This window comes from Grosmannia clavigera (assembly GCF_000143105.1).
Source record: "Grosmannia clavigera kw1407 unplaced genomic scaffold GCSC_97, whole genome shotgun sequence".
Lineage (NCBI taxonomy): Eukaryota > Fungi > Ascomycota > Sordariomycetes > Ophiostomatales > Ophiostomataceae > Leptographium > Leptographium clavigerum.
Window position 1 is genome coordinate 1,468,191 of NW_014040560.1, and position 25,562 is coordinate 1,493,752.

The window sequence follows — 25,562 nt, forward strand, 5'->3', positions numbered from 1 at the left end:
ACAATGAAGAAAATCGGGTAGCCACACATCGCCCTCTTTCCGTTCTCCTGGCTCGCGGTCCCCCCTATCCCCCCCCTGAACCTGGTCCCTGGGACACCGACAGCCTACTCGTACATACTAACAATTAAAAAATGTAGACGCGCGCCGGCTGGAGCCCGTCGCCTGCGAATCAGGTTGTACCTTTCTGTAGCGTCATTCTGCCCTTGCGCCCCCTATCCTCCCTACATTATCCGCTAAATCCACTCGCCCCCCTACAGCTCTTCTCCTTTTCTGTGCTTGTCTTCCGAGCTGCTCTTCCCCGTCGTAGCCCAAACGTCCCAACCCGACGCTCGTCGCTAGGCTCTCCGAGCTACTGAACTACTGGGTCCGTACGGTCGTAGCGTTCGTTGAAAAGTGGGGTTATGTTTTACTTTTGGGGGTGGATGCCCTTTTTCTTTTCCTGAGGCCGGCTGTTTAGGGGCAGGATTGGCTTAGCTGTGTTTGGTTTCCATCCGCATATTATGAGCTTGCTGCGGGGCACATGAAGAGGAAGGAGGGGGAGTTAAAGAATTGGAGGAGAGCGAGAGAAAAAAAATACGACGCAAAAAAATGAAAAAAAAAAAAACAGCGAATAGGACCCTAAATAATAGGGGGGAGGAACTCGTTCTCGCCAGTGCGACCACCCCCATTTGGCTTCCTTCCTTCTTGGTCCATTTCCCTTTCCTCACTGCTATTACGCGTATATCCGAGTTGGGTTCCTTCGTCTTTCCCTTTGGGCAGCAGGTGCCCTACGAAAACACGCCGCCCTGCTGCTGATAGCCGCCTTAGCTGGAGCAATGTCCCTGTAAGATAGCTAACACCGTGGGCCATTTTCTTAAAGAACCACTGTCCGTCACATGCGCCAAAAAAGCCAAAAAAAAACATCCAACCTTGCAGATCCCCAAATTGTCAACGCTGTCGATACCGTACCCCCGGGTGCCCGTCATTTTGTCCTTAGCTTTTGTCCCGACATCATTTCTAGTTCCCTCCCCCCCTCCTTCTCCTCAGCGGCTCGGCACTTTGCTTGCCCCCTTCTCTCACTTTCACTCGCTATTTCTTCGCTCGTCTTGTAAGATATTACGTCCAATCCACTTCCATTCTCTCTCTAGCTCTCTCCTAGAATCACCAGTCTCAGTGGTCACGCACGACCTACTTTCCCTTTCTGCACTTCTACCTCACCTCCTTACCTATATACTGCAAGTACCCCTCTCTCTACCCCCTTCTCTCACTTTGCCTCTCCTCCGACCTCGCTATACGCCCCTTACGACCCTATTTTCTTGGTCTGTCTTGTATACCATCTTGATTCCATACTTGTCAACGTCCCCTTTCCTTTTGACGACTGCCACGATCACAATTGCACCTGGTGGAGCATCATATAGTCGTACCTCGACGGGCTGATCCGCCTCAATTCCTACTTCTCAGCCAACTGGCACAACGGGGAGAAGCGGGACTAGTGCCAACGTAGATTGGCAACACAGTGAAGCGAATCTGCTTCTTCTTCAGCCGTCATGGCCCCTCGATACCAAGCGTGGTGAGATCTTGTCGTTGTCGTGGCTGCATGCTCCTGGGACCGTATCACTAATACTTCGTAGTCGCGAATGTCATGTTGTCGTTTTAGGCGCAGGTGTGTTTTCCCCACGTATTCCCGTTTCTGGATAACATCTCTTGCAGCTCCGTTGCGTGCTAACACCAAGTGCTAGGTGGCGTAGGAAAGAGTTGTCTCACAGGTTAGAACGCTTTTGATACATGACATAGACCTGATCGTCTTACTGACAGTCAAACAGCCCAGTTTGTCCACAATCAATGGATTGAAAGCTATGACCCTACCATAGAGGACTCCTACCGGACACAGGTCACTGTTGACGTGAGTCATACCTTCTGAGAGACATCATATCTCCCCCCTAAAAGCTGTATGAAGAAGAGGCTGACCGTCATGCCTTATAGGACCGGCAAGTGATGCTGGAGATGTAAGGCTCTCTGCCACCACGATGATCGTGTGTAGATTCGACTAACCCTCTCCCTAGTCTTGACACAGCTGGCACTGAGCAGTTTGGTATGCCTGACCCCAACTTGACCGTGGGCAACGACGGAAGCGCATTCTGCGAGCGCCTGGGGTGACTCATTCGCTAACATGTTTCTTGTCCCCATTGCTAGTCGCCATGCGGGATCTTTACATGAAAACCGGCCAGGGGTTCTTATTAGTTTTCAGCATCACATCACCCTCGTCCCTCACGGAGCTGACAATGCTGCGTGAGGAGATCATACGCATCAAAGACGACGAGAACGTCCCCATTGTCATTGTTGGAAACAAGGCTGACCTTGAGGACCAGCGAGCGGTGACACGAAGCAAGGCTTTCACATTGTCACAACGGTGGAATGCCCCGTATTACGAAGCTAGCGCGCGGACACGGACCAACGTCGACGAGGTGTTCATCGACCTGTGCCGGCAAATGCTTAGGAAAGACGATATCAGTCCTGCCCAGGCCTACGAAGACGACTACAAGTACGAAGGAAACGCGTCTTCGGAGAGGAAGCGACGCCGGCGTCGGCGAGACGGCCACCGTTGCACAATCTTGTGATAGGCGCGGCACATGCCTTTCTATTCAGTACATCCGTCTTCACTCTGCTTTCATCGATAACAAAACGTTGAATTATGTGGAGCAACAGACCTGAGCATTGGCCACGTGCACCCGGATTAAAATGGGGGAAATAGCTGTCAGGATATTGTTTTTCTGTGTTCTTTTTTTTTTCACTGATTTATTTTTCATTTACCGCAAGGTAACACACCTTTGTATAGGATTTTGGGCTTTGAGGAGTTTGAAAACTGGATGGGAGCGCACACACGGAGTTTACGATATACCGGGTAAAGGGTATCCTACTGATGAGATTTAGACGCTTTTGATCGCTTCTTGGTCTGGACCAAAAGAAAAACATTCTTCTGCCAAAGGTGGCAATTTATCACCCGTTAGGCAACTCCCGGTTAGCACAACTTGGGCTGTGCTTGCAATTTGCAATAAGATACGAGTCTGTTTCAATTTTGCGAGGCTGTGCAAGTCAGACAGGACTACGGAGTACTCCGTATTGCAATGGCGGCGTGGTGGATGTCGAGTACGGAGTACGCAGTAATATGGCACAGAATCGAGCACAGACCTGATCGGCAACCGAAACGGGCAGAAAAGCAACGCCGACGAGCATGCGAAGTCTGAAGTGCGAGAGGCAGCCATCAGGAGCGACACGTGACGGGCGTAGTTCCGTTTTGTTGCCGCGTGGCTCGCTCAGCCCCAATTTAATTTCAGGCAAGTATGTATCAAGCATGTCTGTATTAGGCCGTCCGGAACAGCGATTACGTATGCCTCCCTTTCTCAGGATGCAAGGCCGTCGTAAGTTCAACAGCGGGGCTCTTTCAGATCCCAAACACGCGGCATCTGTCCGGTCCCATTCCTTTCCTTTTTATCTCGATCTTTTCTCTCTCGTCTTCTTGTCACACATCTGGAAAGCCCGACGATACGACATCCATCCCCACCTGATAGGTACAACTCTTTTTACTTCCGCATCACTATGCTGCCCAAGGCTCTTTTCGCTGTGGCGCTGGCGTCCTCTTCGGCCACAGCCTTTCTGGTGCTGCCGCCGACGGACTCCCAGGCTGCCAAGAGCGCCAAAGGCGACAACGGCATCGACGGCGATGCCACCGACTTTTCTGCCGCGACTGGTGCCAGCCTGAAGCCGGACGTCTTTGAAGCTGCCGTCGTGACGGTCGACTGCCCGGGCTGCGGCCTGACGGTCTTCAACAAGGCGCATCACGAGAAGGACATGTCCACGGCCGTCCTGGATGACGTGCCCAACTTTTTGAACTTCTTCCTCCGCGTGGAGCGCCGCGAGGACGGCGACCATATCGTCATCAACGACCTCGAGCTGTATCCGGAGGTCGACATTCACAACAGCGCCCTACACGCCATGCAGCTGCCCGTTCACCCTCGCAAGCACCACAGCAAACACCACGAGGGCAAGCATCACGATGAGCACCACGAGGAGAAAGAGGATGAGATGAAGCGCGAGATGCACCATCCCAAGGAGAAGCACGACCTGCGCAACCGACTCATCTTCGAGCCTGTGCCCTTGGGCTACTCGCTGCAGATGCATACGGTCGGCAAGGACGCTAGCAACGACATGGACGTTGTGGCCCTGATCCTGCAGATCATCGGGGTCAACGATGTCTTTATCCAGGGCATCCCGGCCGTGTCCATCAACCTGATTCGCAAGCCGGAGGGTACGCTGATTATTGGCAGCGTGGGCATTGAAGGTGACTCCAAGGTTAACGACGTTCACCCGGTGCCACTCGATGGTCCTCATGGCCCGCCTCACGGTCCTCACGGTCCCCACCACGGTCCCCCTCCTCCGCACGATCACCCTCATGGCCCCCCGCCCCCGGAGGAAAACAGTGCCGCCCGGGAGGAGCTCGAGAAGAAGCTGTCTGAGTGCACGAACATCCTGTGCCGCTGGAAGGTTATCCTATCGTCTCACGTCAAGCCGCACGGCTGCGGTGGTATGCGCAAGGGCAAGGGCAGCCATCACGACGAATCCCACCACGACGAGGTCCCTGAGGAAGGTCACAAGGACGTTCCCGCGGAGGCCCTCGAGGAGGGCCATGATGAGAAGCACATGCCGTACCACGGGCACCACCACCACCGTCACAGCTGGGTCCGCCTACTCGGAAACTTTGTCTCGCACATTCTGGTGCCGGTCTTGATCGGTGTCTCTGCTGGTGTTGGGTCCAGCGTTGCCGGCATGATCGTTGGCAGCCTGATCGTCCGCCTCTGGCGCATGTTCTTCCGTCGCCCGCAGCAGAAGCCCGAGAATCTGTGCTCTAACAACAGTAAGGCTGCTGTCTGCGAGGCCGGCGCTGTTGATGAGAAGGCCGGTCTGATGACGGCTGCCGAGGCCGAGGATGAACTTCCGCTGTATAAGGATGAGGAGGAGGAGAAGGAGGCTAAGGAGGGGAAGCACGATGTGTAAGCGGCTCATCCTCATACTCTCCTTGTATGATTTCAAGATCGCTGTCATCGTACTTGTTACGCAGGACCGATCTCCCACACAATGGCCGTTCTTCAGGTCCAACACACTACGTTTCCTTATCGATTCTCACTGTGCATTTCTTTGAATTGGGTCCAAGGGACTGAAGAGCTCAAAGATTTTGGGCACGTTGCGGGTTGAGGTATGCGCTCGGACTTGAGCACTTCATATGCTGTAAAGATGGGGGATACCTACGTGGCCATCTTCTTGTTTAGTCTTGCGTTTGCCTGTCATTATCGTGTTATTTCGATTTGTACATGCATTTCCACCCTACATATCTCTTATGTCGACATCTGTACCAATTTCTCTTCTACCGAATATCAGCCAATGAGGTCATCACTGCACACAAGAGGAAAGTGCGTTGCCTATGCATGTAATGAACGATACAACCAGTAAGAATACTGCATCTTGCCAGTCACCTTTTATTACGACCCCAAGTCCGGAACGTTTACAGGGCGCTTGATAACGAATCATAAAAGCATTGCCCTCTCAAATTTTCCACAGAAGAGCTTCCATAGCCAGAAACAGATAGCCACTAATAACGCCCCCCCTCGCCCCCCCCCCCCCCCCCCCCCCCCCCCCCCCAAATAGTGTATGCAGGTATAAAAACGATATTTGAAAACAAGAGAGGTCAGCCGTGCCTCATGGCTGCCTCAGCAAACTGCTCCTGCTGCAGTCTTTCCAACTCCTCCAGCGTCATGCCGCTCTGTGTGAACTTGTCGGCCTTGCGCTCGCGGCCCCTCTGCACCTCCTTGTGCTCTTGCGCAGCCTCGACAACGGCGCCAATGTACTCGGCGAAGCCCAGTTGGTCCAATGCCCTGGTAATGTGATCGCAGGCAATAGTCTTCTTGGCCTCCTTCTCGGAGATCTCGTTGGCCTCGGACGAGATGAGTGTGATAAACTCGACGCAGCACTCGATCAGCAAGTCCCGAGCATCCTTGGAGAAGGCGAGACCGCTGCTTGGCGGCAGGATCTCTGTGACAATCTTCTGGACGGTGGCTAAAGGGGGCGAACAGAGAAAGGTCAGCAGGTTCATCGACAATACCGGGTAGCTGCATGGACGGAAAATATTACCTTTTGGTAAAGAGAGATCGTCGTTGCCTAGTTTTTGTATTAGCCCAGACATTCCACCACCGCCAATGTAATCATTACTGAAGTAGTCCATGGTGTGCTCACGACATGGATTCCGTGGGAGAGAAAGGATGGGAGCAAAATGTGCAGCGCTGGAGCAAAATGCATGGGTGTAAACGGAAGGACCGAGAGGTGTGCAGCAGCATCCAAGACCTAGCAAGATCCCGCTCGTATGCGCCGCTATAATCCTCTTCGTGAATCACAGGTGGCCATGACGAGTTTGCCAATTTGGTGAACCGAATTCCCTCCCTTCCACGGAAGCCACTCAGCAAACCCGAGACGGCGAGGGCGATGGCCAAGCTTGCCCAAATCATTGTGTAGCTTCGTTCGTGCTGAGGGTGATGTAAAGAACAGATCATGTCAATGTGCGCGCAGACTCACCACCAAAGTCTCCGTCGTGGTCAGACATGCCGAACGCGTGCCCAGCAGGCGATGGTGTGGAGGTCCAAGATGAGGGGTGTGTGCGAGAAGGCGGTTCTTATGGCCGATGCGATGGGACGCCAGATGGTGTCCAGATGTAGAGAACGACACAGCAGGAAAGGCGCTGGAGCAGGGCGGGCGGGAACGCGTGCAATAATATAATTAAGTGCTGCTTATTAAGATGACGTTGGCGGATTGGCAGCGGTCGGGAAATGGTGGCAGCTGGCGTCGCCCAAGGCATTTGGCAGTGCCGGGAACTGTGCGAGTTCTTATAGACTGCTCCAGCTATAGTATGAGCAAGCACGCTTTGCGCCCTGCAGTAAAAAAAATAAGAGCCTCTTTCAAAAAGGATTAACCACATCAGTCGCGGCGCAAACTGATAGTGGACCCCGCAGTTCTTCCCAGTAATCTGCCCTGGGAGGTTTCACCGCCAGAAGCAGCTGACAGGCCATTTTCTGAGCGCGTCAGAACGGCATGCCAAAAAAGAGGCACATGCGCAAGTAATACACCAAACAAGTTCTAGGACAATTACGAGTCAGCGCGCTGCTGTACCTTGTCTCCGTATCCGATCTGTGTTTATTATTGTCCTAGCCGTTTTGGAGTCGCCAGACGCTAGACGCGTTTCTGTGTAAATTTTGTAGAAAATATTCCAGTCTTCCCGTGGTCTTTCTATTACATAAGCAAGACCCACTGTAATCGCTCTTTTTAAATCGCCGTCGATTTTTTTTTTCTCTTTACAGTTTCCCTCCTCTCAACTCTCAATATTCTTTTTTCTGCCAACAATTTTGAGGCGGGAAGGCTTGTCTGCCTTCCAATTGCCAAGCAGCTCTGTCTGGCGACTGTAAAATATGAAGGCGGTGTTTTTGCTGCCCCCTCTGGCTTACATTCGTTCAATTACTGGTAAGTTGCAGATTATCTTCTGTATGGTTTTTTTTCCTTTACGGCCTGGCTTCACATGATGAGCTTCTTTGTCGCCCCAGTCTTACAAAAACAATGGTGATTGACACTGTCTTTCCAAACGGACGTTTCTGATCTTTGCACACGGCCTTCTCACTTGTTCCGCAATGCGCCTCGTGGCAGGGCAGCTTGCTGACTTTCTATCTAGTATATCATCTTTATGTGACCTTTGGCTACGGCAGCAAGGCCATAAGTGCCTCGTATGGTATGCTCAAATCCCGCTTCTTCTCCCCCACACCCTCCGACCACCATGATGCTTCAATAAGTACTATCAAATACCGATCAGTATGACGGACAACCTTCATTTTATTGCCTGAACCGTGTCTTCAACCGCCCAATATCTGGTCAGAAATCGCTACCTTCGGATACGGCGCTAACAAAGCGTAAAGATAATTCGGAAATTTTCTTGTGACTATCGACTGGGGTTGTTACATCTTTCAAAAGGTAAGACTCAAGCTGCAAAGCACAACGTGCACCGTGATTTATTGTGAAGAATACAAGCAAGTGATTATAAACTTGATATTCCATGCTAATACCGAACCTACATGTGGAGACTATCAAAAGACTTTTCATCTTTCAACTGATGCTTTTATGTTTTCTTCTTTTTTTGTCTGAAAATCATTCATACCATGATTGCGTACCATTTTGCTAACGCCATGAAAGAATTCACAGCATACCTACTCGACTCTATTCGGACCAGTGGTACGGTGCCATGTCCGGGATGTTCCAACTGATTAGCCAGTAAGGTCGACGATTAGCAACGTAAGTCTAGTAGGTGGTACGCGTGATAAGACAAGGGGGGGCAACGTATGCTCGTACTTGACATATCGTCCACTGTGCTCGAGTGTAAGGTCGACAGACAGTTTGGCGATGACCTCAGCTGGCTTCTCGGGCGGGTTGAGCCTGCCCTCTTCGAAGGCGCTCACAAAGCCGGCGTAGTCCTTGGGTGCCATGGTTGTGGCGCCGTCTTCACGCAACTCTTTCTGCATGTCTGTATCGACACGGCCAGGACCGACGGCAATGGAGGCAATGGTGGGCTCTTCGACGGCGAGGTGCTGCACCAGCGAGTTCACGGCGGCCTTGGAGCTCCCGTAGGCGCCCCAGGCGGTATATGCATTGACGGCTGCTCCGGATGAAGTGACCACAATGCGGCCCTGGGACTGGCGCAGCTTGGGAATAGCTGCCTTTGCCTAAAGGACAAGATGTTGTCAATAAAGAGGGCGCCTTAGCTCGGCTCGGCTTAGCGAGCGTCGGCTCTTACCAAGGCCAGCACACTAAAGAAGTTTATGTCGTAGAGGCGCTTCCACTCGTCGATGCTTGCGTCTGCAACATGGGCCAGAGGCGAGAGAGCTCCATGATTAGCAATGAGTCCGTCCAGACGACCAAAGGTCTTGATGGCGAGGTCGACCACCAGAGGGGCTGTCTAAGGCGCAAGTCAGTGTTCTGGCCTGTGCTGCGTATTTGGCCTCACGTACAGTAAAGTCGGTCAAGTCCACGGTAGAATACTCGACCTGGTCTGGGAATTGGGTCTTGAGGGCGGCCAGCGGCGCAGCCGTCCGGGCAACGAGGACGACGTTATGCTTGTGGGCCAGCAAGTGCTGAGCGATACAGAGGCCGATGCCACGGCTGGCACCGGTGACGATGATGACTTTGCTCATGTCTGCGTCGCTGGGCTGTCGAGTGTGCAGTGTAAATTTTGAAATTTGATTGACCTGTGGCCGATTTAGTGGATTTGTAACATCGCTAGCGCGATGCTCTGCTTCGAGAAGGTACGCCGCCCCTCCTCCGTGCCAAAGAGATCTGGAACAATGGCGTCAACGGTCATTGTTGGCGCCGGCATTGTCGGCATCACGACAGCCTACTTTCTCAGCGAGCACCAGCCGGCCGATACGATCCACCTGGTGGAATCATCGGCTTTTCTAGCCTCGGCCTCAGGCTATGCCGGTGGCTTTCTGGCGCGAGACTGGTTCGACCCCAAGGTGTCGGAGCTAGCTGCGCTCTCGTTTGACCAGCACGACCGCCTGGCTGCACAGTACGACGGCCACAGCCACTGGGGCTATGTGGCCTCGACGTCTCTGGACTACGAGTTGTCCCCAAGTGCTGCCGGGGCGCAAAGCAGAAACACCGGTCCTGATCTGATGGGTCAAGTCACCGGTCGGCCAGACGAGGCTGCCAGCTTTACGGGAGGCTTCCCGGCCTGGATCTGCCGTCGGGACGGCGACGCTGTCAAGCCGCGTGGCAGCAGTGGCACGACAGCCCAGGTGTCTGTTGCTTTACTACCCCTCCTCTCTGCTGGTGAAGTAGCTGCTGACAAAGCGGTCCAGTGACCCGCTTGCATTTTCAAACTTCTTTCTGAACGTCTGTCGAGAGCGCGGCGTGAATCTGCACCAGCCAGCCCGCGTCGTCACTGTGGGGACGAACGAGGACGGCGAGCTGGACAGCGTCGACCTCCAGTCGACAGGAGGAAGAGAGGGTGCGACTTTGACGACGACGCTGCCCTGCACGCGTCTCATCATCGCGGCTGGCGCCTGGTCTGGTCGCGTCTTTGACGAGCTTTTTGGCGGCGGCGCTAGAAGTCCGTCTTGCGGCATCCCCACCAGCAGCGTTTCTGGTCACTCGCTGCTGCTCCGGCCGTCTTCCCCTCCTTCTGTGGACGTGTACGCAGTCTTTGCCACGGGCGGCTCGCTTGACTTCCACGCGGTCCTCTTCGGCCGTGCCGACGGCTCCGTCTACGTGGCCGGGCTGAACTCGACGGCCGATCCGGTTTCGGCCCTCTCGACAGACTCGGTGCCGTTCCCCAATCGGCTAGACCACCTGCTACAATGCAGCAAGGCGATTTTGGGTGTGGCTGCCGAGGACAACGTCCCCATTGTCCGCTCGGGACTGTGCCATCGCCCAGTGACGCCGTGAGACTTGCCGCTGGTGCTACGGCTGCCGGATGAGCATCTACACGGCAACACCGGAAAGAGCGTCCGGACGAAGCCGGGGACGGCCGCTCAGTGCGGATCTGAGCGGGCTGGGCTTCCATGGACGAGGAGCAGGGGGCTGTTGTACTCCGTACCCGCAACAATGGCATATGCAAACAGAAATGAGCTCTAGCCCGAGACAGCATCAAGCCTTCTCGGGGCAGTGGGACGCCCCTCCTCACCCTTGCACTGCCTCCCATATCGGCCCTGACACATGCAGACATACGACGTAGTAGGGCAAAGTACGATGCGGACCCAGTGCGGCTGGCTAGTGGGGCAAGATCGCGGCCGGTCTTCTCGCAGCCCGGCTGCTTGGGGATCAGGCCGAGGCTGCAGATGTGGTGGTGCGCAGATGTGGTGTTGAGCAAAAGGGTATCTGGGCCACCTGTGAACGGTTGCCTCTGTCGGACTTACCAACCGAAAGACAGACAGGACGAAAAGCAAAAAAAAAAAAAACAAAAAAAAAAAAACAAGGCGACCGAGATCCACGCGGTCCTGACGCCATGCTGGCCACCGCAGCGGTCGCAGCGGCCGTATCGACTGTTTGCAGGACGTCGAGAGGTCGTATCGCATCTGCAGCTGCAAGGTAAAAAGTACGGAGTGCTCAAAGTGGGTACTCGATTCCACGTGACTCGACGTTGGAAGCCCACATGCCAGCCAATCACAGCGCACACATTGCCGCCGGAATGCCCCCCTGTCGACAGGCCCCAGGGCAGGGAAGCTCAGACCCACCAGACGTCCGGCCAGTGGGCCAATGAGAAGCCGGCTACAGGGGAGCGCACAGAGGGTCTGGCTACTGGTGTGGGTGCCTGCTCCGATATTCTGCCTTTCATCGTCCCGCGCACCTCTCGTCATCGACCGCTCCGGGCCAATCCCTGTTCCGTCGCCGCTTTTTTCTACTCTGGCTCTGCACAGGCCGGGAAGAGGGTGTGCACGCAGGTACTCTGTACAGGGGATGCACAGCAACTGCCCTCCGAGGCTTGGCTCTCTCTTCTGCCGTCTTCCAGGATGTCTCACAAGGTGCAGAAACGGCTCGATACAACGCAAGCGATGCATTCGAGTGCGTTCACACAACAAACATGCATCTCATCACTGCAGACAGAGTCACGCTTGCTGCCAATTTGCCTATCGCGGTGTGACAGGGGAGAGGGAAAGGACCTCTGTTCTGTCCCCCGTCTTATCTGCTATGTATCTTTTTTCTTCCCCCCTCCACCACACTACTATGTATGTACCTCGTCTTTTCACCACACCCCCCATCATGCCATCTGCCGTTCTCATCACTTTTCCTGCAGCCAGTATTAAAGCACGGTCAACCGCTGGGTTCGGGGCGCTCTCTTTCTCGGTCCGTTGCTCTCTCTCAAGCAGGCGCACTTTCGCATACGCATGTGCTGCTAAGCAAGTCTCATGCTCCCTCGTGACGGTTTCTTCTCCCACTACGACGCACCTCCCAAGCGCTAGACCTGCCAGCTCCGGGTAGTCTAGTCTAGTGCACCGGCTCGTCGAGTCCGACCAGGGACCAACCAGCATCGCCCATCTGAAGAGGGCAATAATACATACTGCTCCCGGGCCGCTCAGCAAGAGACGCAATTCGTCTGCGGACAGTTTTCTTTTTCTTCCAACTCCTCCGTCCTCCTCTCGCTCGCTTTCCCCCTGCATGTCGTTTTTCTTTTCGCATTTTCTGTACCTATATACCCATGGCCGCTGTCGCCACCGAACTTCGCTACGACTAGTTGAACTTTGATGGGCCCCTTGCCTCCCAATCCTTCACCGAAACGGCGCGACCTCTATCCTCACCAGCCCTAATGGCCACTCGCCTTCAGCCTGAGGCGCCGGCACTGGCCCGCCGCATCAACATCCCGCTGACGGCCACCAGCCCGGCCGGGCTGATCGAGGCCGACACAGTCGATCCGTGGAACAAATCAGGCAAATACGCGCTCGCCTGGACATACTTTGCCCTGGCCCTGACCGGTTGCGTGGTGGTCGTGCGGTTGTGGCACTACTGGCAGGACAAGATCCGGCAGGCCATCTACAAGCAAGAGGTTGAAGAGCACTACCGCAACCTCTATGTGACGAATCCGGAGTGGGAGCAGCCGGCAGCGACAGCAGGGAGCCTTGCGGAGCAGGAGGCAGCACAGGCAGCACAGGCAGCACAGGCAGCACAGGCAGCACAGGCAGCACAGGCAGCACAGGCAGCACAGGCAGCACAGGCAGCACAGGCAGCACAGGCAGCGCAGTACGCGCAGTATGCACAGTACGGGCAGCACGGACCCAATGGACCCAACGGAACGCCAGCCACGGTCAGCCACGCGTCCAGCCGGCACTTTTTTCCGGAGGAGACGAAGCAGGAGACGGCATTTCGGCCGACGGGCAACTTCTCATCGGTCGGACCGGTCAACGACGCGATCGCACTGTTCCGGTGGCTGTTTTACCGGCCGCTGCCCGACGTTGTGTGGCGCAAGTACCGGTTCACTTTCTCGTCGGTGGCGGTGCTGGCGTGCGGGTTCGTGGCGCTGGCGTTCTCGGCGCTGTACTGCTTCCTGCCACAGCCGCTGTACTGGCAGAGCATCCGATTTGGGGCTCCGCCGGTGGCCGTGCGGGCAGGCATGATGGCGGTGGCGATGACGCCGTGGATCATCGCGACGAGCACCAAGACCAACGTGCTGACACTGATCACGGGCATCGGGCCGGAGCGGCTCAACGTGCTGCACCGCTGGGCAGGCTACCTGTGCCTGTTCCTGTCGCTGGTGCACGCGATCCCGTTCTACGTGCAGCCAGTGTGGGGCGACGGCGGGATGGCGGTGTTCCAGCGGCTCTTCTCCAACGGGCTGATTGTGTACGGCACGGGCATTGCGTGCCTGGTGCCGCTGATCTGGCTGTGCGTGGCATCGCTGCCGATTGTGCGGCGGGTGGCATACGAGGCCTTTGTGCTGCTGCACGTGCCGGTCGGACTGCTGTATGTCGGGCTGTTGTTCTGGCACACCAAGAACTTTTTGCACTCGTGGGCGTACCTGTACGCGACGTGCGCCATCTTCGGGGCGTGCCAGCTGTGGCGGCTGGCGAAGCTCAACTGGACGCGCCCGTGGAGGCTGGCCTTTCTGGTGGGCGACGAGGCGGCGATCTCGCTGATGGCGGAAGACGCGATCAAGATCACGATCCCGACGCAGATGCGATGGCAGCCAGGCCAGTACGTGTACCTGCGGATGCCGGGCATCTCGCTGTTTGAGAACCACCCGTTCACGGTGTCGTCACTGTGCAGCGAGGACTTCCCGTCGGCCTACGGTGATGCATACCGCGACTGCGTGCTCGTCTTCCGGCCGTACGGCGGCTTCACACGGCGCGTGCTGGACACGGCCGTTTCCAAGGGACCCTTCCACACATACCGAGCCTTTCTAGACGGGCCATACGGCGGGATGCGGCGCGAGCTGGCCGCTTTTGACACGTGCATTCTGATTGCCGGCGGCTCGGGCATCACGTCGCTGATGTCGCAGCTGCTGAACCTGATCAAGCGGATGCGTGACGGCAAGGCCATCACCAAGCGGATTGTCGTCGTCTGGGCGCTGCGCCGCCTCGAGGCCATGGACTGGTTCCGCGAGGAGCTGCGCATCTGCCGCGAGTCGGCGCCGCCCGAGTCTGTGACCTGCAAGTTCTTTGTCACGGCGGCGACGCGCGCAGAGCATCGAAACCCGCATCTCGGCGGAGATGCTCTCGGCCTGTTCGGCGGGCCCGATGCGACGACGAGCAGCGTTGTCTTCACCCCGGGCATGGGAGGCATGGGTGCCCACCACCAACAGCGCGCACCCCGACCGCTCAGCAACCTCTTCCACGACCGGCTCGACGGGTTCGTGGCCGGCATCGCATCCAAGCGCAATTCAGCCCTCATTGTGGCCGAGGCCCAGGGCGATCCCGAGGTTGAGCGACAGCTGCGCGCCGAAGACGAGGACCGCATCACAGCCCTGCCCCAGCAAAAGTACCTGCAGCCGTACCAGATGCAGGTCCCGCTGCCGGACGAGTCGCTGCGCCGGCTGGAGGGCCGTGGAGAGAAGCAGGCGGCCCAAGCGACCGAGGCGTCTCAGCCTGGCGAGTTCCACTTCACGCCGCATCCACGAACAGACGCGCCGCACTTTAACCTGGCGCCACCAGTCCTGGCAGCGAGAGAGGCAGTGGGCTCGGGCGAAGACGAGGGTGAGAACGAGAACGAGACGACGTCGGAAGCCCAGATGCGGCCGCCAGAGTTGGCACACCTGCGGACAGACAGCGGGCCGACGTCGACGTTTGGGCCGCCGTCCGGCTTCGACTTTGGCTTCCCGGAGACGCCGACGGAGTTCCAGCGATCGCTGATGCGGTTCGCCTTTCCGGTGCCGCACCAGATCGACGGCGGCTGGAGCGTGGAGTACGGACGACCGGACCTGGGCTACATGCTGCACGAATGGGCCCGAGGGGGGGCAGACGGGCGCGGCATTCTGGGACGGCGTACAGCCGTGTTTGTGTGTGGGCCAGCGAGCATGCGGGTGGGCGTGGCGACGACGGTGGCAGCGCTGCAGGCGGAGATCTGGGGGGACGACATGTTGGAGGAGATATTTCTGCACACGGAGAACTATGCGTTGTAGGTGGAGAGAAGGGAAGAAGAAAGGAAGGGAACGTGGTGAAGTGTCCACATGTACATTACTCATGACTGACGTTTCCTTTGTCTCCCGCCTTCTGCGGATTGCTCTTTTCTTTCTGAGATACCACGGACAGGGAAACTGGCTGGCAGCTCCTCTATACTTTTGATAATACTTTGCAAACAGTACTTTACAATCACATGACCATAACCTGACAGTGCCAGTTGTCGTCCTCCTGGCTGCCCCACTCGGCTGCTGCATGCACTAACCCGTTTACACGTATGAGCTGCCGGCCCGAGCAAGTTGCCCCCCCTCCTTCGTCTTGCGTCGGCCTAAGTCGTGACATAAGTCGGCCTCTTGTTATAGTGAAAAAAAAAATTAGTTTCCCGAACTCTGGCGGCCTCGTCTATCCGCACAAAACCCTGTGACTCAGAAGAGAGAGGCTTTCCGATCTGCGACTTTTGTATTTGATCCGCCCTTGTCTTGCCCTCTTCATTGCCGCTTTCTCCAAAAAAACGCTTCAAATACTCTCGACCTACAATCCTTACCACCCTGGTCTCTGCTTTGCACCTTCCTTACAACCGCCAAGATGGTCATGTAAGTCCTTCCGAGTCCGGCCATTCTCTGCCATTGCTCTTTCCCATTTTCCTGCTTTCCTCTGCCTCCTTTTGGGATATTCTCTGACCTTCCAGGCTCAAGGATCCGTCGACAAAATACAAACCATTTCCGCCAGTACATCTCCCCGACCGGCAATGGCCCTCCAAGACAATCGACAAGGCGCCCCGGTGGCTGTCGACAGACCTGCGTGACGGCAACCAGAGCTTGGTCGACCCAATGGTAAGCGTGGCTGCACTCGCAGGGAACCGAAGGAGACATGCCGATACAAGCTGACAATCGGCTCTAGAACGGCGACGAGAAGTGGACATACTTCAAGATGCTCTGCGACCTGGGATACAAGGAGATCGAGGTGTCGTTCCCGTCGGCATCACAGACGGACTTTGACTTTACGCGGCGCCTGATCGAGACGCCGGGAGCAGTACCGGACGACGTGTACCTGCAGGTGCTGTCGCCGTGTCGCGAGGACCTGATCCGGCGAACGGTCGAGTCAGTGCGCGGCGCCAAGCGAGCCATCATCCACATCTACCTGGCGACGAGCGAGTGTTTCCGGCGGGTGGTATTCAACTTCTCCGAGGAAGAGTCGCTGGAGCTGGCCTCGCGGTGCGCCAAGCTGGTGCGGTCGCTCACAAAAGACAGCCCCGACCCTGAAGTCCGGGCGACCGAGTGGGCATTTGAATTCAGTCCCGAGACCTTTTCGGACACGCGTCTGGACTTCTCGGTGCAGGTGTGCGAGGCCGTCAAGGCAGCCTGGGGCCCGACAGTAGAGCAGCCCATCATTTTCAACCTGCCGGCAACTGTGGAGATGGCCACGCCCAACGTATACGCCGACCAGATCGAGTACTTTTGCCGCCACATCTCGCAGCGGGAGCGCGTGTGCGTGTCGCTGCACCCGCACAACGACCGTGGCTGTGCCGTGGCAGCGGCTGAGCTGGCTCAGATGGCTGGTGCCGACCGCGTCGAGGGCTGTCTCTTTGGCAACGGTGAGCGCACCGGCAACGTCGATCTCGTCACCCTGGCCCTCAACCTGTACACCCAGGGCGTGTCGCCTCGTGTCGATCTGTCGGACCTGCAGCACGTCATCGGCGTCGTCGAAGTCTGCAACAAGATCCCGGTCCATCCGCGTGCGCCCTACGGCGGCTCGCTCGTCGTCTGTGCCTTTAGCGGCTCGCACCAGGACGCCATCAAGAAGGGCTTCCTGGCCCGCGAGAAGACAGGTCGCGACGCCACCGATCACTGGCAGGTGGGCCCTACCTGCCGCTCGATCCCCACGATATCGGCCGTGACTACCAGGCCGTCATCCGCGTCAACTCCCAGAGCGGCAAGGGCGGCGCTGCCTGGATCATTCAGCAGTATCTTCACCTCGACCTGCCGCGAGGCCTGCAGGTCGACTTTAGCCGCACTGTTCAGCGCATGGCCGAGGAGCGTGGCCGCGAGCTGCTGCCCGTCGAGATCACCGAGCTCTTTGAGCGCACCTACTTTCTGCGCGAGAATCCACGCTTCTCCCTCGTCGATTACAGCATCCTGCCCGACCGTTCGACCAGCCCGGCCCCTCCGCCGGCTGCTGGCCGCACGCAGGACACCAAGAACATGAAGCGTGTCTTTGCTGGCGTCCTGCTCGTCAACGGCGAGGAGCACCGCCTGACCGGCCGCGGCACTGGCCCCATCTCCAGTCTGGCCGCCGCTCTCAAGCCCATTGTCGGTGTCGACATCGAGGTCAACGACTACAAGGAGCATGCGGTTGGCCGTGGTCGCGACGTCCGTGCTGCCACCTACATTGAATGCACCGCTGCCAGCAGCCAGAAGGTCTGGGGCGTCGGCCTGCACGAGGACGTTGTCACGAGCTCGCTGCACGCCATGCTGAGTGCCGCCAGCAATGTACGTTTTTTTTTCTTTTTTCTTTTTTTCTTTTTAGTTTTCCTATTCGTCTGCTGACACCCCCAGTTTATGGCCAGCCAGCCCGGAACGCCGCAGGTCAACCGTACCGTCCCCAAGCGCACCCTTAGCAAGGAGCTAGACTTGAGCACGTCCGCAGCTACTGCACCCAAGCCGGATCTGATCCAGGCCCTGGAGGCGCGTGCCGACGAGATGTAGATGTAGGCCAGGCCGTTTGGTATTGAGCGGGAACAAAAAGGACTTGATGAAAAAAAATTGGACATGACTCGACTGGGCAAAGCACCTTGAGATAGGATAGGCCAAAAATACACTGGTTCATCTACGTCTTTGGCATCGCGAATGCGACTCACAGGAGCGCTACAGTCACGCAAAAGTCAGTTGTGGACTCGGTTCATGTTCTTGTAAATGTAACGGTGGCATTCTCAGAGATCTGTTCAAAAACACAGTCGGTGACCGTCTCGACGATCCGGTCTTCCACCTCGCTGTCTAGCCCGTTTTCCTGAATGTACGCCACCTCGTCGACCAAGCCGTCGAGTCTCTCGCCCGTCAAGAGCAGCTGGCCCTCGAGCTCTTCGTTGGCGGCCACGGCCTTGTCGAGCTCGCGACGGAGTGTCGCCGTCTCTTCCGCCCCCTCCTCTCGGTCGTGTTCTAGCTGCTGCACCCGGGCCTCGAGCTGCTCGATCCGGTCGTCTTTCCGGCGCAGCTCGGCCCAGATGGCAGCGAGCCGGCTGTCGATGTCGTCAGGGGGTGGCGAGTCGCGCTCGCGACGGCGACGCTTCCTGTAGCCTGCTGGCTCGAGTTCGGCCTTGTGGTCGGACGGGGGGACTGGCTTCCGATCGGGCTCGACGATTGGGGCCAGCGGTGGCGGCGGTCCGATCTGGTCGTAGGCCGGTGGGCTGTCGTCGAGGCGGTCGACAATCTTGCCACCGGTGCCGTCAAAGAGGCAACGCAGGTCGTGTGATGGTGGCCGGGACCGCGTCCGGGATGATGCCCGCTGGACTGTCTGGAGTGCGGCCAGACGCGTCTGAATGGCCTGCAGCTTGGCGCTCGACAGCTCGAGATCGGGCACGTACACGTCCAGCGCGGTGACGTGGACAAGCGAGCGCAGCCGGTCGAGCACGTCGCCGGTCGGACGACGAAACGGCCGCAGTGGCATGGCTGCGGTTATCGGCACGATGATGGGTATTGGGCGTCGCAGCCGGAACCGCAGACACACACAGCTGCCGCGCAGCTTCTTGTCGACGGCCGCCGGCGCCGGCGCTGGAAATCGCTCCGGCTCCAACGAGTCGATTGCATCCGGGTACAGCGGCATCAGGATCGTCGTGTCGCGCGTCACACCTCGCAGACGCACGGGAATGTGCAGCTGGAAGAAGCTGCACGCGGTCGCGTCCTCGTGGAGACGACCCTCAAACGTCACCCGCGCACTCCGCGGATCCGCATCCGCCAGACATATCCGCTCGCCCTCGCTCTCCCATTCGACAACGGCCGGCGCTCGGAATTCGATGCAATCTGACATGGCCGTCACTTGGGCCAACACGTCTGGCTGGACCGTCCCGCTACTTCATTCACATCAGTACCACAGGCGAGGGGACAGGAACACTCACAGCGACACATGCGCAGCACCGTGCATTCGCGTCGCTCGCCCGGTCGATAATATCGGAAAAACAGACGACGAAAAAGGAGCCAGATTCGCTGACAGGCGGCCTGCTTATCCCCCAACTCAAGGCTGCAAGTCAAAGCAAGGTCCCTTCTCAAGGCCCCGATTCTTCCAGCAAAGGAGATCACTCTCGTTCGATGGGTAGAAGCCGGCAGTCTGGCCAAGAGCGCGAGGTGCTCGCTCCTTGAACGTGTTTGGTTTTTTTTTTATCGCGGCTGCATGCGAAACGCAGGTGATGAAGAAGTCAAAGTTCGAAATTCGTGGGGCTGGGAAAGGAAGTACGGAGTAATTTAAGCAGCTCCTGACCCGTATTAGTAAGCGGTGGATGCTGACATATCCACATGGCGTATTTTTAGTCCCGCACGTGTCCACTGGCTTGTGTGGAGTACTCCATACATAGTACGGAGTATTTACAACTGCCTACTATTATGATGCCAATGTGACGGACTCGACATAACTCATTCTTCTACTCCATAATTTTGTTAACTTTCCACATCCACCCTCTGACCTCTACGGTATGAGGGCACTATTAGAAAATGATTCTTTAGGTATCTCCGACGACACCAAGCCAGAAAGGAACGGGAAAGAGAGAGAGGACGAGAAAGGGAAGAGGACTCCCCACTACTCTACCCTCCCATCACTGCCGCGAGGGCGACATGCTGTATGGTGCCTATGTCAAACAGTCAGCCGAGTCCTCCGAATCCTTCTTTCCTCCCGGCCACACTCACAAGAACCTGCTTGGCATTGCATATACGGTATGCCAGCTTGCGCACAGTGGCATCGGCCGGCACCACAGCCGGCGCAAACTCGATGCCGAACATGTGCTGGATGGCATAGACGACGCGGCGGGCGTACTTGGAGTCGCGCTCCACATGCTCGCCAAACAGCTCGTCGGCCGTCGTCGGCGCAATGTCGGGGTCGCGGTCGAAGCAGTTCTGCACCATCGGCAGCAGCGCCGCCTCGACAGCCCGCTCAAACAGGCCGTCCTTGTCGCTCGTGATGCTGGTGGCACTGCTGCTGCCGACGTCCTCGTCGTTGTCGAATCGGTCGATGCGCACCTCAAACGGCTGCGAGATCGCCATCACGCTGTGGTTGCCGTCGTGGTGGTAGCGGAACTCAAACACGCCCTGGGTCCACCAGAGCTGGTCGCCCTCAAAGACCATCTCGCCACCGACGCGTGCCGGCGCCTGCTCGTCTGCACCGTCTTCTTCGCGGCCACTCTCCTTCAGCGGCTCGTCCGACGACACGATGCCCCGGTCAATGGCCGTGTCGTAGACTCCCGGACACGTCGGTACCCAGCGGCCCAGCGACGGCACCTCCGTCACCTCGCGTGACCGGTTGTCCGTCACCATGTATAGGCCCACCCAGTCTTTCTTCTTGTGCTGCACCGGCGCCGTCCACCGCACCCGGATGGGTGCGCCAAACGGCAGCACCACCGGCTTGGTGCCATCGCTGCCGTTGGCGCCCTCGACCGAGAGGCTGTAGTACTTGGGATCGAAGCCGGCCAGGTCGGGCGATAGACGGGTTGTCGTCAGGCGCGCCGGATACTTGTTGAAGAGCGCGGTCGTGTCGCGGACCATGGTAGACACGCCGGCAGCCAGCTTCGGCCGTGCGGCGTCGACAAACTCCTCGACAAAGTGGCGCGTCTCGTCCAGCACCCGGTCGACGCTCTGCTGCCACTCCTTGACTGGGGGCGGCAGCGACTTGCGGATGAACTTGGTCAGGCCAGCCTCGCCCCGTAGCTTGCGTCCGTAGATCTTCTGCATGTGCGGCTTCTCCACGTACTCGAGGAAGGCTAGCATCAAAAGCTGACTAATCATGGCCAGCACGAAGATCGACCGGCTCCAGGTGATCAGCGCCGCGCCCCAGAGCCCGGCCGTGCCGATCACGCGCTCCGGGTTGTTCAGGTAGCGATAGATGGACTTGTACGTCAGCTTGCCGGTGCTATCGAAGAAGAAGTCGCCGTAGAACCATCCGAACTCGCCGAGCTCGTCGTAGATGCTGACGGCCGTCCACATTTGGAGTGCCACCAGGCAGCTGCCCAAAACGTGCTTCAGAATCGCCCAGCCATAGTGCCAGTCGGCCGGCGGCGAGTACATCTTCCAGCAGGCCGCCACAAAAGACACGTGGCACAAGGCCATGCTGACGTGGTACATGCCCTTCCACTGGCGCCAGGCCTCGCCAGCCGTGTCGCCGAACTTGAGAAAGTGCCGGGTGAGCTGCTTCTCGCTCGACTGTCCACGCAGGATGGCGCCCAGGCCGATGTTGTACCACAGACGCCAGGCCACGGCATGCGCGAAGAAGAGGCCCTGCCAGAGCGGCGTGGCCGGCGTGACAAATGCCAGCGTCAGCACGTAGGCGCCCAGCAGGATGACGGAGTAGTCCGTGATGCGGAACATGTCGAAGTTGGCAATACCCCACAGGCCGTGTACAGCTGCCAGGGGTTCGTCAGCAGTGGCCAGCTGCTCCTGTTGCTGTTGTTGCTGCTGCTGCTGCAGCTCTCCGATGAAGTCCGAGTCGGCGCGAGCACGCGGCTGTGGCGGGTTGTACGTCTTCTCAATGTGCGGGTTCTCAACCACGGCCAGGAAGATGAGCTGGGTCAGGTGGGCGGCAATGGAGATGAACAGCACGTCGTAGCTGGCGGCCATCATGGAGATGCCGTAGTAGCCGGCATAGCCGATGGAGTACATGGGATGAGGAGCCATCTCGAAGACGCCGTCAAAGGTCAGCTCCTGGTCGATGAGGTAGAAAAAGTCGCCCCAGTACCAGGCAAAGTCCTTGACGACCCGGTGGGCGTCCAGCTTGACCCAGAGATTGAAGCCGACCAAGGCGATGCCGGCACCCCAGCGGGCCACAGCCATGGTCAGGCTCTCGCCCTCGGGTCGGTGGCCGCACACGACGGCAAACAGGCAGTAAGACACAAAGTCACACATCAGGATCAGGTCGACGACCCGCCGGAAGACGAGCCAGGTGTTGTACTCGACGGGTGCCTTCTCAAACGTATAGTCCTCCGGGATCTTGGTCTCGAGCTCCTGCTTCAAGAGCCGGTACAGCCACGGCCGGGGGTTCTTGCCCGTGGCCGGGTTCTCGAACAGTCGCCACCGCTTGGCCCACTGCACGAGCAGCCGGTACTTGGACTGCACCGTCAGCAGGCTGCCGATGCCAATGTTGTACGACGCCCGCCAGAAGATGAAGATGGCCGCGAACACGGGACGCTTCAGGCCCGCCGGCAGCAGGTAGGCCGCCAGGATGTGCAGGCCGATGATGACCAGCACCGTCACGTCCGAGAGATTCTTTGGCTGGCGGGGGTCCAGCAGCTGCGACACCATGTCATGGGTCGTCGGGACAGTGAAGACTGCAGGCGAGAGAGAGACGTTCAACGGTTGAACAGCCAGATATAGACGGGAGCGCGGGCTTACCTGTGCCATCCGGTGTCCGGCCGTACGTCTTTTTGGGCTTCAGGATATCATCTGACCTGACAGCCGCCTCGGCTGGTTCTGAAGTGGCTCCGTGGCGCTGGCGCAGCGCAGAAGCAGAAGCGGAAGAAGTCTCCTGCACCGGCTGTGCGTCTGGTGCAGAGCTCATGTCGACGGATGGGTGGGCAGAGAGAGGAGAGGTCGTGCAATCCAGCGAAGAGAGAGTCCATGGGAAGGCCGGAGACGATCGAGGATCGAGGATCGAGGATCGGGGAAGAGAGAGACAGAGTTTGCAGAGGGTGTCCTAGCCTTGTTAGATTCGGGCTTGGGCCTGTCCTGAATCCCCGGAGCTTCTCAACCGACCCGTCTGTCCTTCCGGTTTGTTGAGCCAGCACGAGAGACAGCCAATCTGAATGGGGGCAGGGACTCGCCGGCTGGGGCTGTCACATGCCAGAGAGCCGGGAAGCGAACTAGCGGATGAAGGTGATGGAGTCGTTGCACAGCAGCATAGATCCGCCAGGTGGAAGCAAGACGAAAGCTATGGGCAATTTCCCAACAGCCCTAGACCGATGTAGGAAGGGCGTAAGACAGAGGGCAGACAGCGGCGTGATATCGTCACTGTGGGCCTGTGCCACTACGAGCTACGGAGTAGTGCCACACAACGTGGCAGTTGCACCTGCCCTCTTTTCTTCCTGCCCTTTTTTCCCCTTTGCAACGGCCAGCTCGAAATCCCTTGGAGCCTTGTAGGTCAGGCAGTCGCCACCGGACGCCCAGCGCTGAGCACCGGACGCTGACCATAGCGTTTGCAAGAGCCTGCCCTCGTAAAGTACGCCGCCCGAAAGCCGCTAAAACAAAGCCCTGTCGGATTCGTCAGAGGCACAGAATTCGTGCCTTTAGACTTTTTTAACCCCCTCTTTTAGAGGCTGCACCGCTGCATCAGCCACATGACACCCCTGTGGGCACTGTCCTGATTGGTCTGACCGCTTTCTGTCCAGCAGATGCCTCACCATTCGCTCGCTAGTTGCATGGCCGTGAAATGAGCTGGCCTTCGGTGGCATTTCCAGTTTTACATCGTCGCGTTTATTCTCGCCTACAACCGGCTGCTGGCTACGGCTGAACGGGCGAGGCTCCCACCAGGCACGCGGTTTGCTCCGTGACTGGACGAGCTGTCATCCGAGTCCGTAGTCGTATTGTTGGGTGCTTCTGTGCACGCTGCTCTCTACTCGGATAGTCTATCCCGCAGTCCGTGTCGCCCTCTATCTTACCTGTGGTCCTGCTCGGCGCCAAAACGGCCGTCTCCAGTAACTTACATAGTATGCCCTGATCCACTGACCTTCTCGCCCGAACAGGTTAGGCTGCATTGTGTAGAGCAAGTGGTACGAGGTCATATCCTGTCTCTCTCACAACATATTGCCTGCAGACACGTCCGATGGACAGACCAATTCAAACACGGCACATCAGACAGCTTACGCAATCGTTAGAACAATTCCTCTTAAGACCACCGTTTCCCTCATTTCTTTCCGAATTGCCTTTCAGTGGATTCGTATGTAGACACACAAGAAAGAAAAAATGCCCAAAAACACACACTCCCATAGTCCCTCGGTTTTCCACGTTTCCGCCCATTCCTCTAGGTCGCCTTCTTGGCAAACTCCACCCGCAGGATGAGATGCTTGAAGCCGAAGCCCTCCATCTTCTCACAAGCCTTCTCGGCATCGGTCCGGTCGGCAAAGCTGACAAACGCAAAGCCCTTGGCCAGCCCGGTGTCGCGGTCCTTGGCCAAGAAGACGCGCGTGACACGGCCGAAGCGCTCGAACATATCGCGCAGCTCCTGTTCCTCCGCCAGCTCCGACACGTTGGTCACACGCAGCGTGGCAAAGTCGTCCCGCTCGCCGTACTTGCCGCCAGCGCCACCTGGTCCGCCCATGCGCTCGCCCGCCGCCGCACCACGATCGCCACGAAGTGCCGGCGGCACGTACGAGCCCTTCTTGTCGAGGCCCAGCGTGCCCGGCCCCTTGGCGCCGCCGCTGCCACCGCCGCCACCACCCGGCCCGTCGTCCTCCTCGTCGCCCAGGCCGCCGGTCGTCTCGCCGATCGGAGCCATCGTGTCCTTGTACGGACAGCGCGCCGTGAAATGCTCGCCGTTGCAGATACGGCACTTGACCTTCTTGTCCTTGAGCTTGTCCTTGAGCGCTGCCGCATTCGGGTCCTTGGACTCGTCCTTGGCGTCCTTGCGCCAGTTGGCGCTCGGCCGGAAGATAATGTTTTCGCCCACCGACGTCGTGTCTTGCGCTGGTCCCTTGCCATCCTTAGCCGACAGCCCCAGCTTCGTCCAAGTCATCCGTTCCGCCACCCGCGGGTTCACCACCTCGCGGTGCGTGATCAACCGGATCCGGCGTGTCGTCTTCACCTTCTGTCCCAGGTCATTATATCCGTACGTGATCGTCGTCTTAGTCCCATCCTTGTTGTTGATCGTCTGCGGCGGCGGCAACTCCGTCGACGTCTCCTCCACGTCCTCGTCGTCAGCCCAGTCCTGCTTCGCCCGGCTGGGCAACGTGGTCGCCATGATGTGCTTAAATGTGTTCTTCTTGTCGTATCTGGTCCCACTACCCGCTTTTCTGACTCTGTATCTTGCGATTGCGTCTTCTGTGCTGGTCGTGGTGGCTCGTAATCGTCGCCGAGATGTTCGCTGATGGATTTCGCTATTTTTTGCAACTTGTGTGAATTTCCTAGCATGTATTTTTAATTTTTTGGCCACCACCCAGAAGTGTGGGGCAATTTTCTTTCATGTATATCACACCAGGAAATACCAGAGCGG

At 57.7% G+C, this 25,562-nt stretch overlaps 10 protein-coding genes across 10 annotated transcripts; 5 read left to right on the forward strand and 5 right to left on the reverse strand.

Moving 5' to 3' along the window:
* Positions 1 to 1,526: 1,526 nt before the first annotated feature.
* On the forward strand, positions 1,527 to 2,597 carry CMQ_4485 (Ras small monomeric GTPase; the record flags this gene model as incomplete). Its single annotated transcript, XM_014312641.1, has 6 exons — positions 1,527 to 1,549; positions 1,611 to 1,642; positions 1,803 to 1,882; positions 1,963 to 1,985; positions 2,043 to 2,071; positions 2,173 to 2,597. 6 exons carry the CDS (start codon positions 1,527 to 1,529, stop codon positions 2,595 to 2,597), a joined length of 612 nt encoding a protein of 203 aa, XP_014168116.1.
* Positions 2,598 to 3,576: 979 nt separating this feature from the next.
* Positions 3,577 to 5,031, forward strand: CMQ_4720 (uncharacterized protein; the record flags this gene model as incomplete). Its single annotated transcript, XM_014312876.1, has 1 exon — positions 3,577 to 5,031. One exon carries the CDS (start codon positions 3,577 to 3,579, stop codon positions 5,029 to 5,031), a length of 1,455 nt encoding a protein of 484 aa, XP_014168351.1.
* A 688-nt stretch (positions 5,032 to 5,719) lies between these two features.
* On the reverse strand, positions 5,720 to 6,253 carry CMQ_4674 (cbf nf-y family transcription factor; the record flags this gene model as incomplete). The annotated part of the gene is made up of 1 exon (XM_014312830.1): positions 5,720 to 6,253. One exon carries the CDS (start codon positions 6,251 to 6,253, stop codon positions 5,720 to 5,722), a length of 534 nt encoding a protein of 177 aa, XP_014168305.1.
* Positions 6,254 to 8,283: 2,030 nt separating this feature from the next.
* On the reverse strand, positions 8,284 to 9,254 carry CMQ_4414 (short chain dehydrogenase reductase; the record flags this gene model as incomplete). The annotated part of the gene is made up of 4 exons (XM_014312570.1): positions 8,284 to 8,326; positions 8,404 to 8,786; positions 8,858 to 9,019; positions 9,072 to 9,254. The coding sequence occupies 4 exons, from the start codon at positions 9,252 to 9,254 to the stop codon at positions 8,284 to 8,286; spliced, it is 771 nt and encodes a 256-aa protein (XP_014168045.1).
* Positions 9,255 to 9,404: 150 nt separating this feature from the next.
* On the forward strand, positions 9,405 to 11,701 carry CMQ_4612 (FAD dependent oxidoreductase superfamily; the record flags this gene model as incomplete). The annotated part of the gene is made up of 4 exons (XM_014312768.1): positions 9,405 to 9,859; positions 9,921 to 10,502; positions 10,799 to 11,412; positions 11,478 to 11,701. 4 exons carry the CDS (start codon positions 9,405 to 9,407, stop codon positions 11,699 to 11,701), a joined length of 1,875 nt encoding a protein of 624 aa, XP_014168243.1.
* A 663-nt stretch (positions 11,702 to 12,364) lies between these two features.
* CMQ_4593 (metalloreductase transmembrane) lies at positions 12,365 to 15,169 on the forward strand (the record flags this gene model as incomplete). Its single annotated transcript, XM_014312749.1, has 1 exon — positions 12,365 to 15,169. The coding sequence occupies one exon, from the start codon at positions 12,365 to 12,367 to the stop codon at positions 15,167 to 15,169; it is 2,805 nt and encodes a 934-aa protein (XP_014168224.1).
* A 583-nt stretch (positions 15,170 to 15,752) lies between these two features.
* Positions 15,753 to 17,872, forward strand: CMQ_4692 (2-isopropylmalate synthase; the record flags this gene model as incomplete). Its single annotated transcript, XM_014312848.1, has 5 exons — positions 15,753 to 15,760; positions 15,856 to 16,000; positions 16,068 to 17,021; positions 17,072 to 17,656; positions 17,723 to 17,872. 5 exons carry the CDS (start codon positions 15,753 to 15,755, stop codon positions 17,870 to 17,872), a joined length of 1,842 nt encoding a protein of 613 aa, XP_014168323.1.
* A 193-nt stretch (positions 17,873 to 18,065) lies between these two features.
* CMQ_4546 (phosphatidylethanolamine methyltransferase) lies at positions 18,066 to 22,916 on the reverse strand (the record flags this gene model as incomplete). The annotated part of the gene is made up of 4 exons (XM_014312702.1): positions 18,066 to 19,230; positions 19,962 to 19,990; positions 20,060 to 22,686; positions 22,751 to 22,916. 4 exons carry the CDS (start codon positions 22,914 to 22,916, stop codon positions 18,066 to 18,068), a joined length of 3,987 nt encoding a protein of 1,328 aa, XP_014168177.1.
* Positions 22,917 to 23,388: 472 nt separating this feature from the next.
* Positions 23,389 to 24,108, reverse strand: CMQ_4304 (uncharacterized protein; the record flags this gene model as incomplete). The annotated part of the gene is made up of 3 exons (XM_014312460.1): positions 23,389 to 23,592; positions 23,755 to 23,913; positions 24,058 to 24,108. 3 exons carry the CDS (start codon positions 24,106 to 24,108, stop codon positions 23,389 to 23,391), a joined length of 414 nt encoding a protein of 137 aa, XP_014167935.1.
* Positions 24,109 to 24,374: 266 nt separating this feature from the next.
* CMQ_4269 (eukaryotic translation initiation factor 3 subunit) lies at positions 24,375 to 25,310 on the reverse strand (the record flags this gene model as incomplete). The annotated part of the gene is made up of 1 exon (XM_014312425.1): positions 24,375 to 25,310. One exon carries the CDS (start codon positions 25,308 to 25,310, stop codon positions 24,375 to 24,377), a length of 936 nt encoding a protein of 311 aa, XP_014167900.1.
* Between the last annotated feature and the right edge of the window lie 252 nt (positions 25,311 to 25,562).